Source organism: Tachysurus vachellii, chromosome 2 (assembly GCF_030014155.1).
Source record: "Tachysurus vachellii isolate PV-2020 chromosome 2, HZAU_Pvac_v1, whole genome shotgun sequence".
NCBI lineage: Eukaryota > Metazoa > Chordata > Actinopteri > Siluriformes > Bagridae > Tachysurus > Tachysurus vachellii.
Genome location: NC_083461.1, coordinates 35096781 through 35115366, shown reverse-complemented (window position 1 = coordinate 35115366; position 18586 = coordinate 35096781). Strand labels below are relative to the sequence as shown.

General features: G+C 41.0%; 1 protein-coding gene across 1 annotated transcript in view; it reads right to left on the bottom strand.

The window, feature by feature from the left end:
- tarbp1 (TAR (HIV-1) RNA binding protein 1) overlaps nucleotides 1–16854 on the bottom strand; it is a 42733-nt gene extending 25879 nt beyond the window's left edge. The window contains exons 1-2 of the mRNA XM_060864433.1: nucleotides 15870–16854; nucleotides 15702–15796 (exon numbers count right to left, since the gene is read on the bottom strand). Of these exons, the coding sequence (XP_060720416.1) occupies nucleotides 15702–15796; nucleotides 15870–16794 (1020 nt within the window). The 5' untranslated portion in view covers nucleotides 16795–16854. The remainder of the gene's footprint in view (nucleotides 1–15701; nucleotides 15797–15869) is intronic.
- Between the last annotated feature and the right edge of the window lie 1732 nt (nucleotides 16855–18586).

Genomic DNA, 18586 nt, shown 5'->3' with positions numbered 1-18586 from the left:
ATATCGTCGCTGTCAGGCGGAATCCTCGTATCTCCAAAACCGTTATTTTTCAGGAAATTAAAAAAACGCCGTTCCTTATCTGCAGTGCACAGGGTTTAGTCCGCGTTACAGTGGATTGTCTTGCGCTAAATTCCTGTCCTCAGACGAGCACCAGAACTAGCGGGGGTCAAGATTTTTTTTCTTTGAGCCCAGTGTTTTGAAGACATTTACCTCAGAAGACGTGTTGATTCGTTGCGACTCTTCTTGAGGAGAAATATGCCGTGAAGCTCTCCCACGGAGTGAGGAAGAGGTGGACAGTTGAAGTGTCCAGTGGAGTTATGAGATTTGCACTCAAGCTATTTTCAAGACTTTAGATTGGTTAATAACTTGTAAAAATAACAGACCCACGTGGGGACTGACCAATAGCATCGATATGTGAAAAAATATGAAATTGACCAAATTTGGACATACGAGGTTTCCGCCCGACAGCGACGATATGCTACCTTTTTGGTACAATTATTTATTAACATGGTATAGGCTTTTAATGTTGTGCTAATGGCACACAGTTTTATTAGATAGAAAAGCAGATCTGGAGGTTTCATGGGCACAGAGTGTTTGGTGAACTGGAATGTTTGGATATAAGCATTTACCACATGGAGGTTGGGGTCCGAGTGATACAGTGCCCCTGGAGCAAAGAGTGTTAAGGGCCTTGCTTAAGGAGCCCAATGGTGGCAGCATGGCAGCGTTGGTCGATCTCCTGTTCAATAATCTGAAGCCTCAACCACATGAGCCACCGCTGCAGCCACCCATTACCACTCTCTTGCATTTCAGAATTGTCATAGCTGTAACAATATCTGACCCATTTATATAAATGTTGGTTGGAAATTTGGGGATATGATTTGAAACATGCAGTTTGACTGAAGGGTGACCAGAAAGAAGTGCATGAAAAAAAAAACCAGCACAGTAAAGAATCAGAGTTGTTTAGTGCAACCACATACAGTATATACAGTACCATATCTGATAGAAAGTCAAGAATTTTCACAATTGGAGAACTGGCTGAGTTTCATATCTAGCAGCTCATGGATAATTGTATTGAAAGCAGATCTGCAGTATATAAAATAAGATTCTCACAAATTCTCCAGGAGGGATGAAGGTGCCAGTTCAGATACAGAATTAATTTTATAGATTGTTGGCGGTTTACAGCATACACTGTAGGACCAGGTACAGTACATACATAAAAGCACAGAGTAATAAAAAAACTAATTACTGGTACAACATGGTAGTTTACAGTGCAAACAGTGCATTGTCAAATAACCATAACACAACATTCTTAAAAACTACAAGAACAATTAACACAATGGTGAAAGACAGTAAATTAAATACAGTGCAGTTTTATATTGCATGGTCTGTTAAATAAAATAGATTACGTATTGCACAGTAAATATATATATATTGTACATGGTTTTGGTATTGCACATGGGAATGATAAAAAGTGGAAAACAAACAGCAGCATTACATTAATGTTAATGTAATGATAAAATAGGAGAGTGTTAATAATCTTTGGAGCTGGTGGTTCTAGTACTGATTAGTCTGTAGTGTCTACCTGAGAGTCTGAATAGGCAGTGTGTGAGGGGTACTTTATAATTCTCACACTTTACAGACATGTGACATCCTGGAGGGAAGGGTGGTCCTGATTATGCGCTCTAACAACACGGATACACTTTGAATTGTGCCCTTGTCCAGTTGTGTATCAGATGGTGCACAGTATAATTCAGTACAACTGTGCACAGTATGAAGTTGATGCTAGCCCTGAAAAATTGGCAAAGCAGCTACGTGGGCAGATTGTGCTTCCTCGGTTGGTGGAGAAAATACATCCTTCTTATTGTGTTTGGGTGATGTTGGCAAAGTCCTTGCAGATGTTAGTGCCAAGGAACTTGAAGGATCTTGACAAATGAGTCTCCAGATGTGCAGAGTAGGAGGATTGTCCCGGAAGCTTTTCAGGTTTGACCAGTTTGAGACTGTCTGTTCATACAGCTAAAAATAAACAAAAGTGTAGAAAATCTCAGACATTTCTAGTCATTTGTTCTAGTAGTCATTCATTCATTCATTCATTCATTTTCTACCGCTTATCCGAACTACCTCAGGTCACGGGGAGCCTGTGCCTATCTCAGGCGTCATTGGGCATCAAGGCAGGATACACCCTGGACGGAGTGCCAACCCATCGCAGGGCACACACACACACACACTCTCATTCACTCACGCAATCACACACTATGGACAATTTTCCAGAGATGCCAATCAACCTACCATGCATGTCTTTGGACCGGGGGAGGAAACTGGAGTACCTGGAGGAAACCCCCGAGGCACGGGGAGAACATGCAAACTCCACACACACAAAGCGGAGGTGGGAATCGAACCCCCAACCCTGGAGGTGTGAGGCGAACATGCTAACCACTAAGCCATGGTGCCCACCTTGTTCTAGTAGTCTAACTACTATAAAACTGATAGCACAATTAAAGCACACTAAAAGCACAGCCAACAACAGATCTTGATAGGATTTATGGACTTAAACTGGTTAATGACTCCAACCCCACAGAACTTGATCATGTGAATAAATTCTTATTTATGTTTCACACTAGACAATTTAAAAGAAATGAATGATAAGAAAAACTACCACCATGGTATAACGGTCACATGCTCAAAAGAACACACTAAAAAAGTGATTCTGATCCAGTCCAACTCAAGAGAAATTATACATCCTCACATCCAGTAATTCCCAAGGCCCGTCCAATGAGAATGTTGATTTTGGAGAAATCAACTTGCTCATTTTAATCCAGAGTCTTTTAATTCCCATAGAATGTATTAAATTGTGAAACAAATATCAATTTTGACAATATTCACTTTTCCAAATCGAGAGAGTTCCAGCTGTTTCCATTTGTCAAAATAATTTTTTTTTATCTTTGACAAGAATGACTCAATTAAATTTTATTATATCTTCCAAATTTACTTTAGTTTAACCCTGAAGTACTTCATACCCTTCGAAATCCATTTAAAGTCAAATTAGGTCACTGTGTAAGAGTGGCATGTTCTAGACCAGGGGTGTCACAGTGGGCCAAAATATAAAACTGAGATAAAGTCACGGGCCAAACTGAATATTTATTGATAAATGAACTGCAACTGATATGTAATGTTCAACCTTTTTCATATGGAAACAAACTTTAGTTTTGCTTGAACACAGGATTTGGAACAACCAGAGCTTGATATTACAAACACATAAGAAATGAAATTTGAAATAAAAAGACACATCAGTGGTGTTCGTTTCTTATTTTCATTCATTCATCTTCTACCGCTTATCCGAACTACCTCGGGTCACGGGGAGCCTGTGCCTATCTCAGGCGTCATCGGGCATCAAGGCAGGATACATCCTGGACGGAGTGCCAACCCAACACAGGGCACACACACTCTCATTCACTCACACAATCACACACTACAGACAATTTTCCAGAGATGCCAATCAACCTACCATGCATGTCTTTGGACCGGGGGAGGAAACCGGATTCAATGAAAATCCAACTTTTCGACTAGTGTCTTCTTATGTTATATTCTTTGGTTACAGACACGTTAGCTCCGTTAGCACACAAGACAAACAGGTCTGTTCTTTATATTCGTGAACAGATAATCTGCCTCCCACCTGTCTTGAAAGCTCCTATTGTCCATCATTGTGGAGTTAACTTGCCCGATTTGACTGTAACATGGTTGTTAACGACTGTCAACAGAGAATGATGGGCGCTCGCTGTACGTGACTACGTGTCAATACAGTGGCAAGGCATTCTGGGATTTGTAGTATTAGCGGAGCATGCGGCTAGCCAGCTGTAATGCACATTTGATATGATCTCGCGGGCCAAATATAATTACACCTGAGTTTGACACCCCTGGCCTAGATATTGGAATAGCTTTTGGCATAGCAGTTTATTTTGTATCCTGACACTTGAATACTTATCATTAATGGAGGTAGAGACATGATAGGGTTCCAAAACAACAACAAATCAGTGTCATCCGCAAATCATCATAACTCAGTCATAACTATCATGATGGCAAAAGACTCTAAAAGCTACTCTGAATAATAAAGGGACAATGGGAATCCCTAGTAAGTGCCTCTTGGAATTGCAAAAAATAAGGAAGTCATGCCAATTGTCATCAGTGCTGCTCTAGCCTTTTCAGCCTCTAAGGATGCAACCAGGGTGCCATTACTAAGGTGCTGCCAGACCTCCCAGCGTCAATTCTAATTATTGTTGATGAGACACTACAGTCTTTAGGGGTGGAGACCAGTAAGGATTTTTACTACATCCATTTAGTACTGCATAAAGTGGGACATGAATCTCTTGCCAGTCAGTGAGCCATCAGAAACTCAACAGGAAAAGAAATACAAAATGAAGTTGTGAGCAGGACACGTATTAATTCAATCCAGATAAAGCAAAAGCACTACTAAGTGCACCTACTACTCCCAGTCTGAAGACATAAAAAAGGAAGAGCAGATCTGCAATCCCTTATGGAAGACTGGGAAAACAGGTTTTGGACTTCATGAACCATTTGTGCAGACAAGAACAAACAAGTTTTTTAAGGCTGTCACTAAGCTGAAAATTTCTGAGGGGTGAGATAGAGGGCAGCTCAGAAGATGTCCAGAATATGGTGCACTCCTCCTCTTCTTTTATTTGGAAAAAAAAAAAAAAGAGAACCTCTTCCACCATGTAGAAGAAACCTGCCTGGCAAAAGTAGTACACGAGGAAAGCTTGCCTGAGACACCATGCATCGTCCTAAGGTAAATAAACTGAACAAAATTTTCAATGTATTAGTTGTAAATTTGTCTTAATTTATCTGAACACCCTAGTATTGTATAAGCCGTATTGTTATCATAGGTGTAAAAGTTGGTAAATAGAAATGTTTGCTTTGTTGGACAGTGCCATTAAAAAACACTGGATGCAGATAAATGGGGTGATTTGCAGCAAATGGCCTAAGCTGGAATTAAACCTTGACTGGCTAAATAACAGTATTTGTTCTACCAGATGAGCTAATTTGTGAGGATAAAAAAGATGGTTGAGATGATCTTCATTTGCTTCATTCGTCATCTGCTAACAGATCTTGAAATGGGCCTTATCAGTCTTTCCTGTTCAAGTCAAAACTTTTGATCAGCCTTGGGTCTCATCAAGGATAAATATTGGTAAGTGGTTGTACTGTTGGGTGGGTGTACATCAATTTCTTAACTTTATAGCCAAAGCGATTACTAAACACTACCAAATCATTTAACCTTCTCCTTAGCATGGCACACCTGTAGAATACAAGGCTGGGTGGGATGGCTTTTGAACTGGTACTGTACTGCCCTGCATCAGTAATTGTGTCTAACCTATTATGTGGAGTTCCTCAAGAGTCGATCTTTAGACCTTGTCATACATGCTTCAAAAAGATGTCCTGATGTCACCAGATTCCTGAACATTGTACCATGTCTGAATGAGATCCTTTCCCAACTGTCTTCACACAAGTCTAAGGGGGTTTTTACACCTGGTCACTTCATGTATTTTCTGTGATCAGATAGCCATCCGATGGTAAAAAGACCAGGTCTAAACGCCCTCTGAAACGGTTTTGAGATGGATGTAAATCCGATGGTTCAAACCACTTCAGGAGGTGGTCTGGGACGCATTTCAGATGAAACTGGACAGGTGTAAATGAATGTGGTTGTTCAAGCCACATACGCCAGCCCTATACTCCTCCCAAACGGAAGTACGTCACTCGCAGGTGACTCACGAGTCGTGCATCGCGCCAGAAATAATTATGTTCGCCCATCAGCGCTGCTCCGATCTTTCACCCAGGTGTCTCGTTGGGTCTTAAAATGCACTGCTGCTGCCAGCGAAAATGCAGCAAACAGTAAATGCTGTTTTTTGTAGCAACCGCATACACCAAAGTGTGTTCCATTTCAATTACCCCGGAAATGAGGTAAACTATATTAGCATTTTGGGCGGGAGTAGAAAGATCGGATCGATATCCGATTCGCCGAGACGCATTTATGTGGCTTAATGTAAATGGAACAGTTTTAACAAATCAGATACTGTAGCTATCGGATCAGAGAACACACATGAAGTGACCAGGTGTAAAAAGATTCAAGCACTTCCCTCTTCCAAGGGTAAATGATCCACTCTAAAATAAAGTTTTGCAGATGACTTATAATTGATTGTCTGTGTGATAGCTAGAAACAGATGCATTTGAGCACTACGTTGTCATCAGCAATTGTTTCCAACTTTTGGCATAAATACTCAGATGCCTCCATTCACAAACTTAGTGAACTTAGGCAATTAGCATGGTTGTTACAACACTGACCAAAGTCTAGTGGCTGGTATTTCTGGTAATTGGCAACCAACAAATCGTGAGGGATTGAACTTTTCAAATATATATTAAAATTCATTTTTATTGGTTTTATTTGAATTATTTTTCTTTGGTATTAATCGAAGTTTTTGCTTTAGTATTTACATGTATTATGGGCTATTTATTAGATACATTTCAATTATATTGAATTGCTGCATAAATCACCTTTATGTATTTGACTGGTAGTCTGGTCAGTGGTGTAGTAAATGTGGTGATTGATTGGCAACTTAAGCATTTATTTTTTTAGGTCAGCAGACATGATGGCTTACAGCTGAAAAATGTCTAACTTTCTCTCTCATACCTCATCAATCATAAAAGGGACATGCAAAAGTTACACATACATACATATATAATATACACACACACACACACACACGTGTGAAAAAGTGCTTCAACATACAGCTTCAATTGCAATCAACGTTTGCGATAACTTGCAATGAGTCTGTTACAGCGCTGTGGAGAAAGTTTGGTCCACTCATCTTTGCAGAATTGTTGTAATTCAGCCACATTGAAGGGTTTTCAAGCACAAACCACATTTTTAAGGTCATGCCACAGCATGTCAATAGGATTCAGGTCAGGACTTTGACTCGGCCACTCCAAAATCTTCATTTTTTTTTCTTCAGACATTCAGAGGTGGACTTGCTGAGGTGTTTTGGATCATTGTCCTGCTGTAGAAACCAAGTTTGCTTTAGCTTGAGGTCACGAACAGATGCACACTGTCCTTCAGGATTTTTTGGTATACAGCAGAATTCATGGTTTCATTTATCACAGCAAGTCTTCCAGGTCCTGAAGCAGAAAAACAGCCCCAGATCATCACACTACCACCACCATATTTTACTGTTGGTATGATGTTCTTTTTCTGAAATGCGGTGTTACTTTTATCCCAGATGTAATGGGACACACACCTTTCAAAAAAGTTCAACTTTTGTCTCGTCAGTCCACAGAGTATTTTACCAAAAGTCTTGGGGCTCAAATCTGAGATGACCCTTTATGTTCAGCAGCGGTTTTCATCTTGGAACTCTGCCACGCAGGCCATTTTTGCCTAGTGTCTTTCTTATGGTGGAGTCATGAACACCGACCTTAACTGAAGCAAGTGATTCCTGCAGTTCTTTGGATGGTGTTGTGGGGTCTTTTGTGACATCTTGGATAAATCGTCGATGCACTCTTGTAATTGTGGTCGGCCGGCCGCTCCTGGGAAGGTTCACCACTGTTCCATGTTTTCGCCATTTGTGGATAATCGCTCTCACTGTGGCTCTCACTGTGGCTCTCACTTGCCCCTTTTCCACCGAGGCAATTTGAGTGCTGGTTCGGAGCCAGAGCCTAATTTAGAACCAGTTCTTTCTTTTTCGACAGCCAAAGCACCGGCTCTGAACCAGGAAAAGTGGTTCTTAAGTAGCACCAAAACGTTGCTGGTCTAGACTTAAGAACCGCTTGTGTCAGGGGCTGTGGGCGGGGCTACTGTTAGTGCATTTGTTAATGTACCTTAAGTATAGTAATGTTTAATACTTTTTTATTTTAAGCACACATGATAGTAAGTAGCTACATGCTAAGGCTAACTTTTTTCTGTGTTAATGAAAAATAAGGTTATGTACTTTCTCGGTTACAACCTCCGTTTATACAGATTACATGGAGCTGCACGTACACGTTGGATTCGCTCCGTTTGGGTGTTAATGTAGGTTCACAAAGCCATGAGCATTAACAGTAAAGCAACATCCGCCATTGTTGATGTGTTTGTGTTTGCCGCTGCTGCGCTAAAGTTGCTGGGACACGTGACACGTGACATGTATACAGTGACGTCAGACTCGGCTCTGTGATGCTCTCTAGCTGTTGGAAAGGCAAACCGGTTCTTAGAAGGTTCGCCAGTGGAACCAACTTTGAACCAGCACCAGTGCTAGCTCTGAACCAGCACCCGGTTCTTTTTGGTGGAAAAGGGGCAACTGTGGCTCTCACTGTGGCTCTCACTGTGGCTCTCACTGTGGCTCTCACTGTGGCTCTCACTGTGGCTCTCACTGTGGCTCTCACTGTGGTTCCCACTGTGGTTCTCACTGTGGTTCTCACTGTGGTTCTCACTGTGGCTCTCACTGTGGCTCTCACTGTGGCTCTCACTGTGGCTCTCACTGTGGTTTGCTGGAGTCCCAAAGCTTTAGAAATGGCTTTATAACCTTTTCCATACTGATAGATCTCAATTACTTTCTCTCATTTGTTCCTGAATTTCTTTGGATCTCAGCATGATGTGTAGCTTTTGAGGAGCTTTTGGTCTACTTCACTTTGTCGGTCAGGTTATATTACAGGTTCTGGTTTCTGGACATCATGTCCAAGTCTGTCCCATGTCTTTACACAAGTCTGGACTCAGTGACTCATTACTCTTGTAACACTCAAACCGTTTTATCACATAATGTGTACATGAAAAAATAGTTTATTAACCTTAGTAATTTATCATAAGCTGTTGTTGACAGTAAAATCGATGCCAGCCAACTGTAATGCGTTGTGTTTTGTACTGTAGATTTTACCATGAAATTCCGGTAACCACAGCTGCTGGTAATATCTTGCAAATTTGAACATTAAAATAAAATACCATAATATAGTGAACAGTTGTATTGTGTTTATAACAGAGAGACTGTAATTAGGTTTACAGGATATTTGTTATTTCTAAGTAGATTACCATTAAAGAAGTTTACATTTTGTTTTTTAATAGTAATTTATTGTAAAGAAAACAACAGTTCTCAATTGTGAAATTTACGGTTGCTTATAAAACAATCAGTAAATTGTTGAGCATTTTTACCGTACAATTTACTTTTACGTTTCGCCAAGCACAGATGCCAATATTTTACAATAAAAAAATTAAAAAATTAAAATATATATATATATATATATATACACACACACATCTTCTACCGCTTATCCGAACTACCTCGGGTCACGGGGAGCCTGTGCCTATCTCAGGCGTCATCGGGCATCAAGGCAGGATACACATTGGACGGAGTGCCAACCCATCGCAGGGCACACACACACACACTCTCATTCACTCACGCAATCACACACTAGGAACAATTTTCCAGAGATGCCAATCAACCTACCATGCATGTCTTTGGACTGGGGGAGGAAACCGGAGGAAACCCCTGAGGCACGGGGAGAACATGCAAACTCCACACACACAAGGCGGAGGCGGGAATCGAACCCCGACCCTGGAGGTGTGAGGCGAACGTGCTAAACACTAAGCCACCGCGCCCCTCTATACATCCCCTCTATCCATATATATATAATATATAATACACACATACATATACATATATATACATACACACACACACATATATATATATTTTTTTCTTCTTTTTTTTACAGTGAGACCCTTCTCCAATCATGTAGCCAGAATATTTGACAACACTTTACAGTCCAATTTAATAAGACTTACTGGTCTAAAAATGCAAGGGTCAGTTAAAGTCTCCAACCTAACTGCCTGAAGAAAAACATAATTCATCTCCTTTGTCAGTGATTCCACAGTATATCCTTTCTTAATGGCCAGAAAAATGGAATAAATTAGCAGGGGGTAAAATCCATCCTAGAGTGTGAATTTATGGCAATGAGGGGAAAGAAATTCTCCTCCACTGGATTGTCAGTCAAACCAATATCCTCCGTTAGCATATGGAGGGCACCCCAATCCCTGAGTGTCCAAGGTCTTTGATATTTACTCTTATCCAAAACTCCATCCATAACCCGATTAAGTCCCCTGCCAAAATGATTCGTCCCTCTTTGTCCCTAAGAATCTTTCGGGGGCATAGATCATCATTTTAACTACAACAACGAGGGCTTCTATACATATAATCCTCTCAACATCGTCTTTAGTTGCTGTTAACATTAAAAATGAAGCCTCATATTTATTAGGATCATTATCCCATTTTGTTTGCATTTAAATTATGACTAAAATGGTGAGATATGACAGGACCTTTTTCATTTAACCGGGCTTCTACTCCCATTATTACATGTTATAAACAAAATGTGTATAAATGTGTATGATACAAATTAATCGCAATTATTGTGCTTGTAATCAAATACGTTGGGTGGCTGCCCCCTACTGGGGAATGGCATATTAAACCATGATGTATATTCTTCTAACTGAATATACAGCAGTTGAACCTTTCATGCACAAAAAAAAAAACCTTCTGCAACTTCCTATGGCTAAACCAAACTTTACCACAATAAATAAATAAATAAATAAAAGTGGTCATACCAAACAATGATATTCAATCCAAACACCCTGTAATTCAATTCAATTTATTTGTATAGCACATTTAACAATTCCCATGGTCTCAAAGCAGCTTTACATAAGTATAGAAATAGAAAAAAAAATAGGTAATTCATTTTAAAAATATTGGATATATAAATAAATTTTAAGTTAATATCTATTTCTAATGAGCTTATCATATCTATTTCTTATTTGCAAGATCGTCAGAGTGGAGTTTATGGTCAGGAGCAAGGCTGGATAGCCTTGCTCCTGACCATAAACTCCACTCTGACGATCTTGCAAATAACATTTAGTCCTATTATTCTGCTCTTTAATAAACTGGTCTGCATCCACTCTCAATGTAAACACTACTCTTTCCATGTGAAATAACTGAGGCTGAATATGCGAGTGTATATTTTACATTGACGCTTCTCAGCATCCTGATGCTAGCTGCTTGCAGTACTTTCTTCCTGGCCAATGAATTCTCGGTGGTCAGCCTCAGGCCTGGGTATGAGATCCAATACTCAGTCCCTCTGATAAGATTTTATACACACTTTCGTTCCGCCTGCACCCAGGCCCTATTTTAAACCGATCATCCTCACGTTGTTTTGCGGCGGCTCCTGTTTTCTAAAACTTTGATTCGACATAACATCCAGGCATTTATCGTGCCTGCATTTATCATGCCTGCTTTGAGGTTATGTCTTCTATATTGGAAATGCTTTTTTGCCTAATCAGCCTCTCTTATATAGCACTTGAGTTTTTAAGTTTGGCAACAACCTCTTTGATGGAAGACACATCCAACGCTACCTCTTGTAAGGTAGCTCGTTTCACTTATTACAGAAATGTTTTCCGTTTGTTGGCTGAGGTAACGGTGATTTGTACACTGGCAAAGTCTGTCTGGTTGTCATGCACGGACAATCAACGTCTTTATCCTGTTAAAATAGATGTGACCCCCCCGTTATATGTGGTGGTCAACATTGTGAGCTAAAGCACCTTTTCATTACCCAAGTCTTTATCCCCACGAGAAACACTAGTTCTGAAAAGAAGTGTGGCGTGAATATGAACAGATAAATTAGAAATAATGTCGGCCATATGTAGCTAGACAACTATGCTGCCCTCTTCCTCTGCACTCGCATGTGACTTTCTAAATAAACATGATTGATTTTTGACAAACGTGTCAAAATGCATTCTCCTGCCAATGTCTGTAAATCCACCCCTTGTGGTCCGTGTAAAGGGGAATGTTCGACGATATTGTGTCAGAGATGTCACAAAAATAATCCATGCATAATATAATCTGGAGCATTTTATTAACAAACTATAATTCTTAAAACATTGTATACAGTGATCCCTCGTTTATCGCGGTTAATGGGGACCGGAACCCCTCGCAATAGGTGAAAATCCGCGAAGTAGGAGTGCCCCCCCAGGAATTTCCGTATATGTGTGTGTGGGTACCAGAATGTTTAAAATATGTATATTTATACTTTATATATATTCATTCATTCATTTTCTACCGCTTATCCGAACTACCTCGGGTCACAGGGAGCCTGTGCCTATCTCAGGCGTCATCGGGCATCAAGGCAGGATACACCCTGGACGGAGTGCCAACCCATCGCAGGGCACACACACACACACACACAGTCATTCACTCACGCAATCACACACTACGGACAATTTTCCAGAGATGCCAATCAACCTACCATGCATGTCTTTGGACCGGGGGAGGAAACCGGAGTACCCGGAGGAAACCCCCGAGGCACGGGGAGAACATGCAAACTCCACACACACAAGGTGGAGGTGGGAATCGAACCCCCAACCCTGGAGGTGTGAGGCGAACGTGTTCACCACTAAGCCACCGTGCCCCCCTGCCAGATTACAGTTGAGTTCAAATACACACAAGGACACATTTTTGGAAACATGTCCTATAAAACTAATACTGAACAGTTTGGCCACATTGGCCATCATTACGTTTGGAGGAAAAATTGGGAAGCTTGCAAGCCTGAGAAAACTATCCCAACTGTTGTGTACCGGGGTGGCAGGATCATGTTGTGGGGGTGTTTTGGTGCAGGAGAGAACGGTGCACTTCACAAAATAGATTGCATCATGAGAAAAGAACATTATGTAGAAATATTAAAGCAACTTCCTTAAGACATCAGGCAGGAAGATAAAGCCTGTGTGCAAATGGGTCTTCCAAATGGACAAAGCCCCTAAGTATACTGCCAAATTAGTTATAAAGTGGCTTAAGGATAAAAAAATCAATGTGTTGGATTGGCCATAAAGCCCTGATCTCAATATTATAAAAACCTGACTTAGTTACACCGGTTCTGTCAGGAGGAATGGTCCAAAATTATTTGGTCACATACTATTGTGAGAAGCTCATGGAAGGATATCCAAAACAATTGACCCAAGTCATACAGTTTATAGGCAATGCTACCAAATACTAAGGAAATGTATGTTAACTTCTGACTTTGAAGAAAGTAATAAAAAAATTCTCATCATTCTGGCATTTACTAAATAGAAATCATCTAAAACAGGAAAAAAGTTTAATCCGATTTGTTGTCAGTGAGTAAAAAATAGGTAATGTTTTTGTTTTATACAGTTTCTGCAAACTTGTGGTTTCAACTGTAAATAAAATTAACCATCCAGTGTTTGCATGAAATAAAGCAATGCAGATTCATGGACTCCTCAAAACAAAAAATGAATAGGCTACATATTACACCATAAATGTAATACCAAATCTAAATACAGAGCAATTAAAACATCTAAAAGTTTCTAATTAGTCCATAACATCTGACAGTGAATTAAAAAAAAAAAAAAAATCTTATACTGTACAGGTCCTAGACCATAGGTCACTAACAGGCGGACCGCGGTCCGGGTCCGGACCCAGAAGCTGTCCAATACGGACCCGGACCTACAGCCAAAAACAAAAGGTTACGATTTAAACCTTGACGAAGGGCTTCTATTTTATCCGGCGCAGCTTTTGCAATCTTTACGGTAAAGGTAGTGGAAACGCACAGACCAATTACATGTGAGTTAAACAATCCCACGTGATACGACTCAGCCAATCAAGTCCGTGCATTACTGAAGTAAACACTGCGACTCAACAGCGCGAGACAGATGAGAGAGAATTAGAGTAAAGTTACAGATGAAAGAAAGATAGCAATACATATAGAAAACAAAGGGAGAGAAACGGACGAGTGAGACGGAGAAAGGGAGAGAAACGGACGAGTGAGACGGAGAAAGGGAGAGAAACAGACGAGTGAGAAGGAGAAAAGGAGAGAAACGGACGAGTGAGACGGAGAAAGGGAGGGAAACGGACGAGTGAGACGGAGAAAGGGAGGGAAACGGACGAGTGAGACGGAGAAAGGGAGGGAAACGGACGAGTGAGACGGAGAAAGGGAGAGAAACGGACGAGTGAGACGGAGAAAGGGAGAGAAACGGACGAGTGAGAAGGAGAAAGGGAGAGAAACGGACGAGTGAGAAGGAGAAAGGGAGAGAAACGGACGAGTGAGACGGAGAAAGGGAGAGAAACGGACGAGTGAGATGGAGAAAGGGAGAAAAGAAGAAAAGTGGACAGCGAAAATAGAGCATTTAATCCAGAATGGACAGATTCATTTCTGTTCACACTTCCCACTTCACACTAAACCAGTGTGTCGCATATTAAAAGTGACAACGTGAAACGCCATTATGAGACAAAACATACAGGTTTTGAACAAACCACTCAAATCTGAAGACAGCGTCCCTGAGACAGCGACTTCTGAGTGAAGTAGCCCTATACATCCTGACCATGTTTGGCTCTACATACAACTGCGAGGCAGCTTTCTCTACAATGAACATAATCCAAACTAAATACTGTTCCAGGGTCACTAATGAGTACCTCCACATGTGTATGAGAGCGGCCCTGACTCCATTCAAGCCCAGGTTTAACATCCTGCCAAACTAGAGCTCAGTTCTCTCACTGAGATATAAAAGGGAAAGTTAAGCACTTTATTTAAACATACACAATTTTCACATTTTATTTATTTTCTCTTATATTGAAATGTAGCCCTACTTTTATTTATTTAATGAGAGAACGTTATACATATCTACAATCATACATATGTTCAGTTCTACGTTACGTGACAATAAATATTATCAAAATGTTTTTGACTTGTACTGAATTTATTTGAATTGACAGTCAGGTATTGATTGCTTGCAGATGTTGATACAACTACTAGGCTACATAAATATACAGTCAGGTCCATAAATATTGGGACATCGACACAATTCTAACATTTTTGGCTCTATACACCACCACAATGGATTTGAAATGAAACGAACAAGTTTCATTTGAGGGCATTTACATCCAAATCAGGTGAACGGTGTAGGAATTACAACAGTTACAACAAGGGACCAAAAGTAATGGGACAGAATAATAATTATAAATCAAACTTTCACTTGCGTTCACAAACTGTCCCAATATTTATGGACCTGACTGTATATCACACTAACTAGTTAGACATTACGATCTTCCGGACCTTTGCTTCAAGAAATTTTCTCTTACTGGACCTCTTTAAATTTTAGTTGAATACCTCTGTCCTAGGCTCTCCCATTCTTCTGCTTTCATTCATTCATTCATCTTCTACCGCTTATCCAAACTACCTCGGGTCACGGGGAGCCTGTGCGTCATCGGGCATCAAGGCAGGATACACCCTGGACGGAGTGCCAACCCATCGCAGGGCACACACACACTCTCATTCACTCACGCAATCACACACTACGGACAATTTTCCAGAGATGCCAATCAACCTACCATGCATGTCTTTGGACCGGGGGAGGAAACCGGAGTACCCGGAGGAAACCCCCGAGGCACGGGGAGAACATGCAAACTCCACACACACAAGGCGGAGGCGGGAATCGAACCCCCAACCCTGGAGGTGTGAGGCGAACGTGCTAACCACTAAGCCACCGTGCCCCCACATGCTTACGCAGATGAATATTAATGCTCATTACTACAAATAAAATGTTCTTGGTTTTTGTATTGTTTTTTTCTCTGAAGAAAAACAATATGCTAAAATTAAAAGAGAATACAAAGGAGACTACATACCTGGTATTCCTCAAGAGTTTCCAGGACCAGGGTGAATGTTTCCCAAAATTCTTGAAGCACTAATCTTTGCTCTGCTGTCCATTTGAAAAAAAAACCTATTGGAAAGAATAAAAGGTTATTTAACTGTAGTTTACACAAAAAAACTCCAAAAGGGGGAAAAAAACGTACCTGTATCACACACGTTAATATCTGCATTGCGTGCTTCTGCCAGTGAAACACATCTGTTTAGCAGATAGAGTGCTCTCTTGCGGGACATGTTGTCCTTGTGTACGAGTCCACTTTGGACCACTTTGAAGAAAGTGTGTGACTTTTCTGGGCTGGTCCGCCTTTGCTCCAACGAGAAGAGGAAGTCAGAAAGAGCAGTAAGACACAGCAGAAGACGTGAGGTAACCACTTCTGTGCCCTCCTGTTCATACCATTCCAGTAAATTAACCCAAAGGTAACAGAGAATGTCTTCTTGAGTTTCTTTGCTTGATGATTTAAGACATGTGAACCAAATACGGACAACGATTTTGGACACCCGAGCGTCCGAAAGCTCCTTAACAGTACAAAGTGTACAAGACAGAGATTTCTTAACCAAGACACTATCGGTAGAAACACCTGAGAGCAATTCTGCCAGCACCTCGATGGCCACATCAACATCGAGCTGTGCATCACCGTTACTGTCACCCTTTCCTGACAACACAGGTAAAACAAAACCTGCTATGTTCTCCATGGAGTCCATCTCACACTCCTTTACACAGATCATAAGAAGTGCACAAGTGGCCTGGAGCAGCTGCTTCCTCTCACCACCACCTTGTGCTCCACTTTCCTCTCGAGATATAATGTTTTCACTTGAAATCATTTTCAGAAGTGGGACACAACGGTCCCAAATAATTGACTGCACTTTATAAACAAAACGTTCCTTGGTGATTAACCTATTAAACACATCTGGGCTGGAGTGCGATTTAAAAACAAGCTCTTTAATAAATAATCCTAAGGCTTCAACGTTCTCTACTTCAGGCCACGACAAACTCGGCCAGCAAAACATGTCCAAAGTGCGCTCGATATCCTGACACTGCGATACCAAAGCTTTCACCAGAAAAGCAGACATTGTTAAAGCGTTACTGGAGATTTCCACACGCTACACACGTTGCCTTGTGGTCGTCTTCTTCTTCGTGTTGTTATTGTTTTTCCGTCATCATCTTTCTATGCTATGGGCGCAGTACCGCCACACACTGACCTGGAGTGTGAATTTAAATCATTCACTCATTTTCTACCGCTTATCCGAACTACCTCGGGTCACGGGGAGCCTGTGCCTATCTCAGGCATCATCGGGCATCAAGGCAGGATACACCCTGGACGGAGTGCCAACCCATCACAGGGCACACACACACTCTCATTCACTCACACACTCAGGACAATTTTCCAGAGATGCCAATCAACCTACCATGCATGTCTTTGGACCGGGGGAGGAAACCGGAGTACCCGGAGGAAACCCCCGAGGCACGGGGAGAACATGCAAACTCCACACACACAAGGTGGAGGCGGGAATCGAACCCACAACCCTGGAGGTGTGAGGAGAACGTGCTAACCACTAAGCCACTTGAAAAGACTGGATGATATCAGATGTGTTTGAGTAAAAAACGCCCCTGCAGGGTTTGTGTGTGATTAAAAGTCCTGTTGGAGTCCAGGTGGTGTGTGAAAAAGTCCCGTAAAAGACATTGTTCTGAAAAGAGCAAAGTTATGCAGCAGGTGAGAGAAAATACAAAAGACAAAACAGTATGGAGAAAATTTTATTAAGGGAAATAGAAAAAATTAAAGACAAAAGAAAAAGTAATAAAGAAAAATAAGAGACAAGACAAAAAATAAAAGAAATAGAGAAACTAAGAGACAAGAGAAATATGAAATAAAATACCTGGGTCTAGGTGATAGTGATAGTGATAACATTAGGATAGTCTGGGTTCCCGAGAACACTGTTCCGCATTTCCACATTAACAAATCCGAAAACAAAAAAAAATTAACAAAACGGATTTGTTAATGTTTTTTCGTATTTGTTAATTTGTTTTCGTATTTGTTAATGTGTTTTCGGATTTGTTAATGTGTTTTGCACTTCTTGGCCACCGTAAATATGACTTTAATTGCATAAAAAATTGGACATTTAGTTCTGTAATTGAAACCCTGTACTTGGTTGGTGAACTGAGGAATGAAATGCTACATAAAATTCTACATACCTACATACCCCAAGTGTGTTATATAAGGAATACTTCCAGGTAGAGGTTGGCACGGTGGCTTAGTGGTTAGCACGTTCGCCTCACCCCACCAGGTTTGGGGGTTCGATTCCCACCTCTGCCTTGTGTGTGTGGAGTTTGCATGTTCTCCCCGTGCCTCGGGGGTTTCCTCCGGGTACTCCGGTTTCCTCCCACGGTCCAAAGACATGTATGGTTGGTTGATTGGCATCTCTGGAAAATTGTCCATAGTGTGTGAGTGCGTGAGTGAATTTGTAACACCATGATTGTGTTGGTAATGCTAACACTTTCAAAAGTGTCAGGTTAACACATTTGTGGTGGTTCCCATATATACGCTGCGAAAGTGTTAGAATTAACGCTGTTAGAGTTAAATTGCTGGTTTCATATTTGCAGTGTAGAGGGCTGAGAGTCGCGTAATCACGTATTCAGACCCTGAGAAGCAGTTTTGTACATGCATGCAGGGATTCACTCAAAACACATGCTGATACCTAAGATTTCATGAAAATGATCATTCCACATTCAAACATCAGTTTTTTGTCCTTTAACTATTTTTAACTGTCAATATATTGTTCTTTAACATGAACTATTTTTTAATTTTCTTTTGACTGTTCACTGTTCTGGGCCATCACAGTTGCCACAAGACTTTGCCACAGGTTT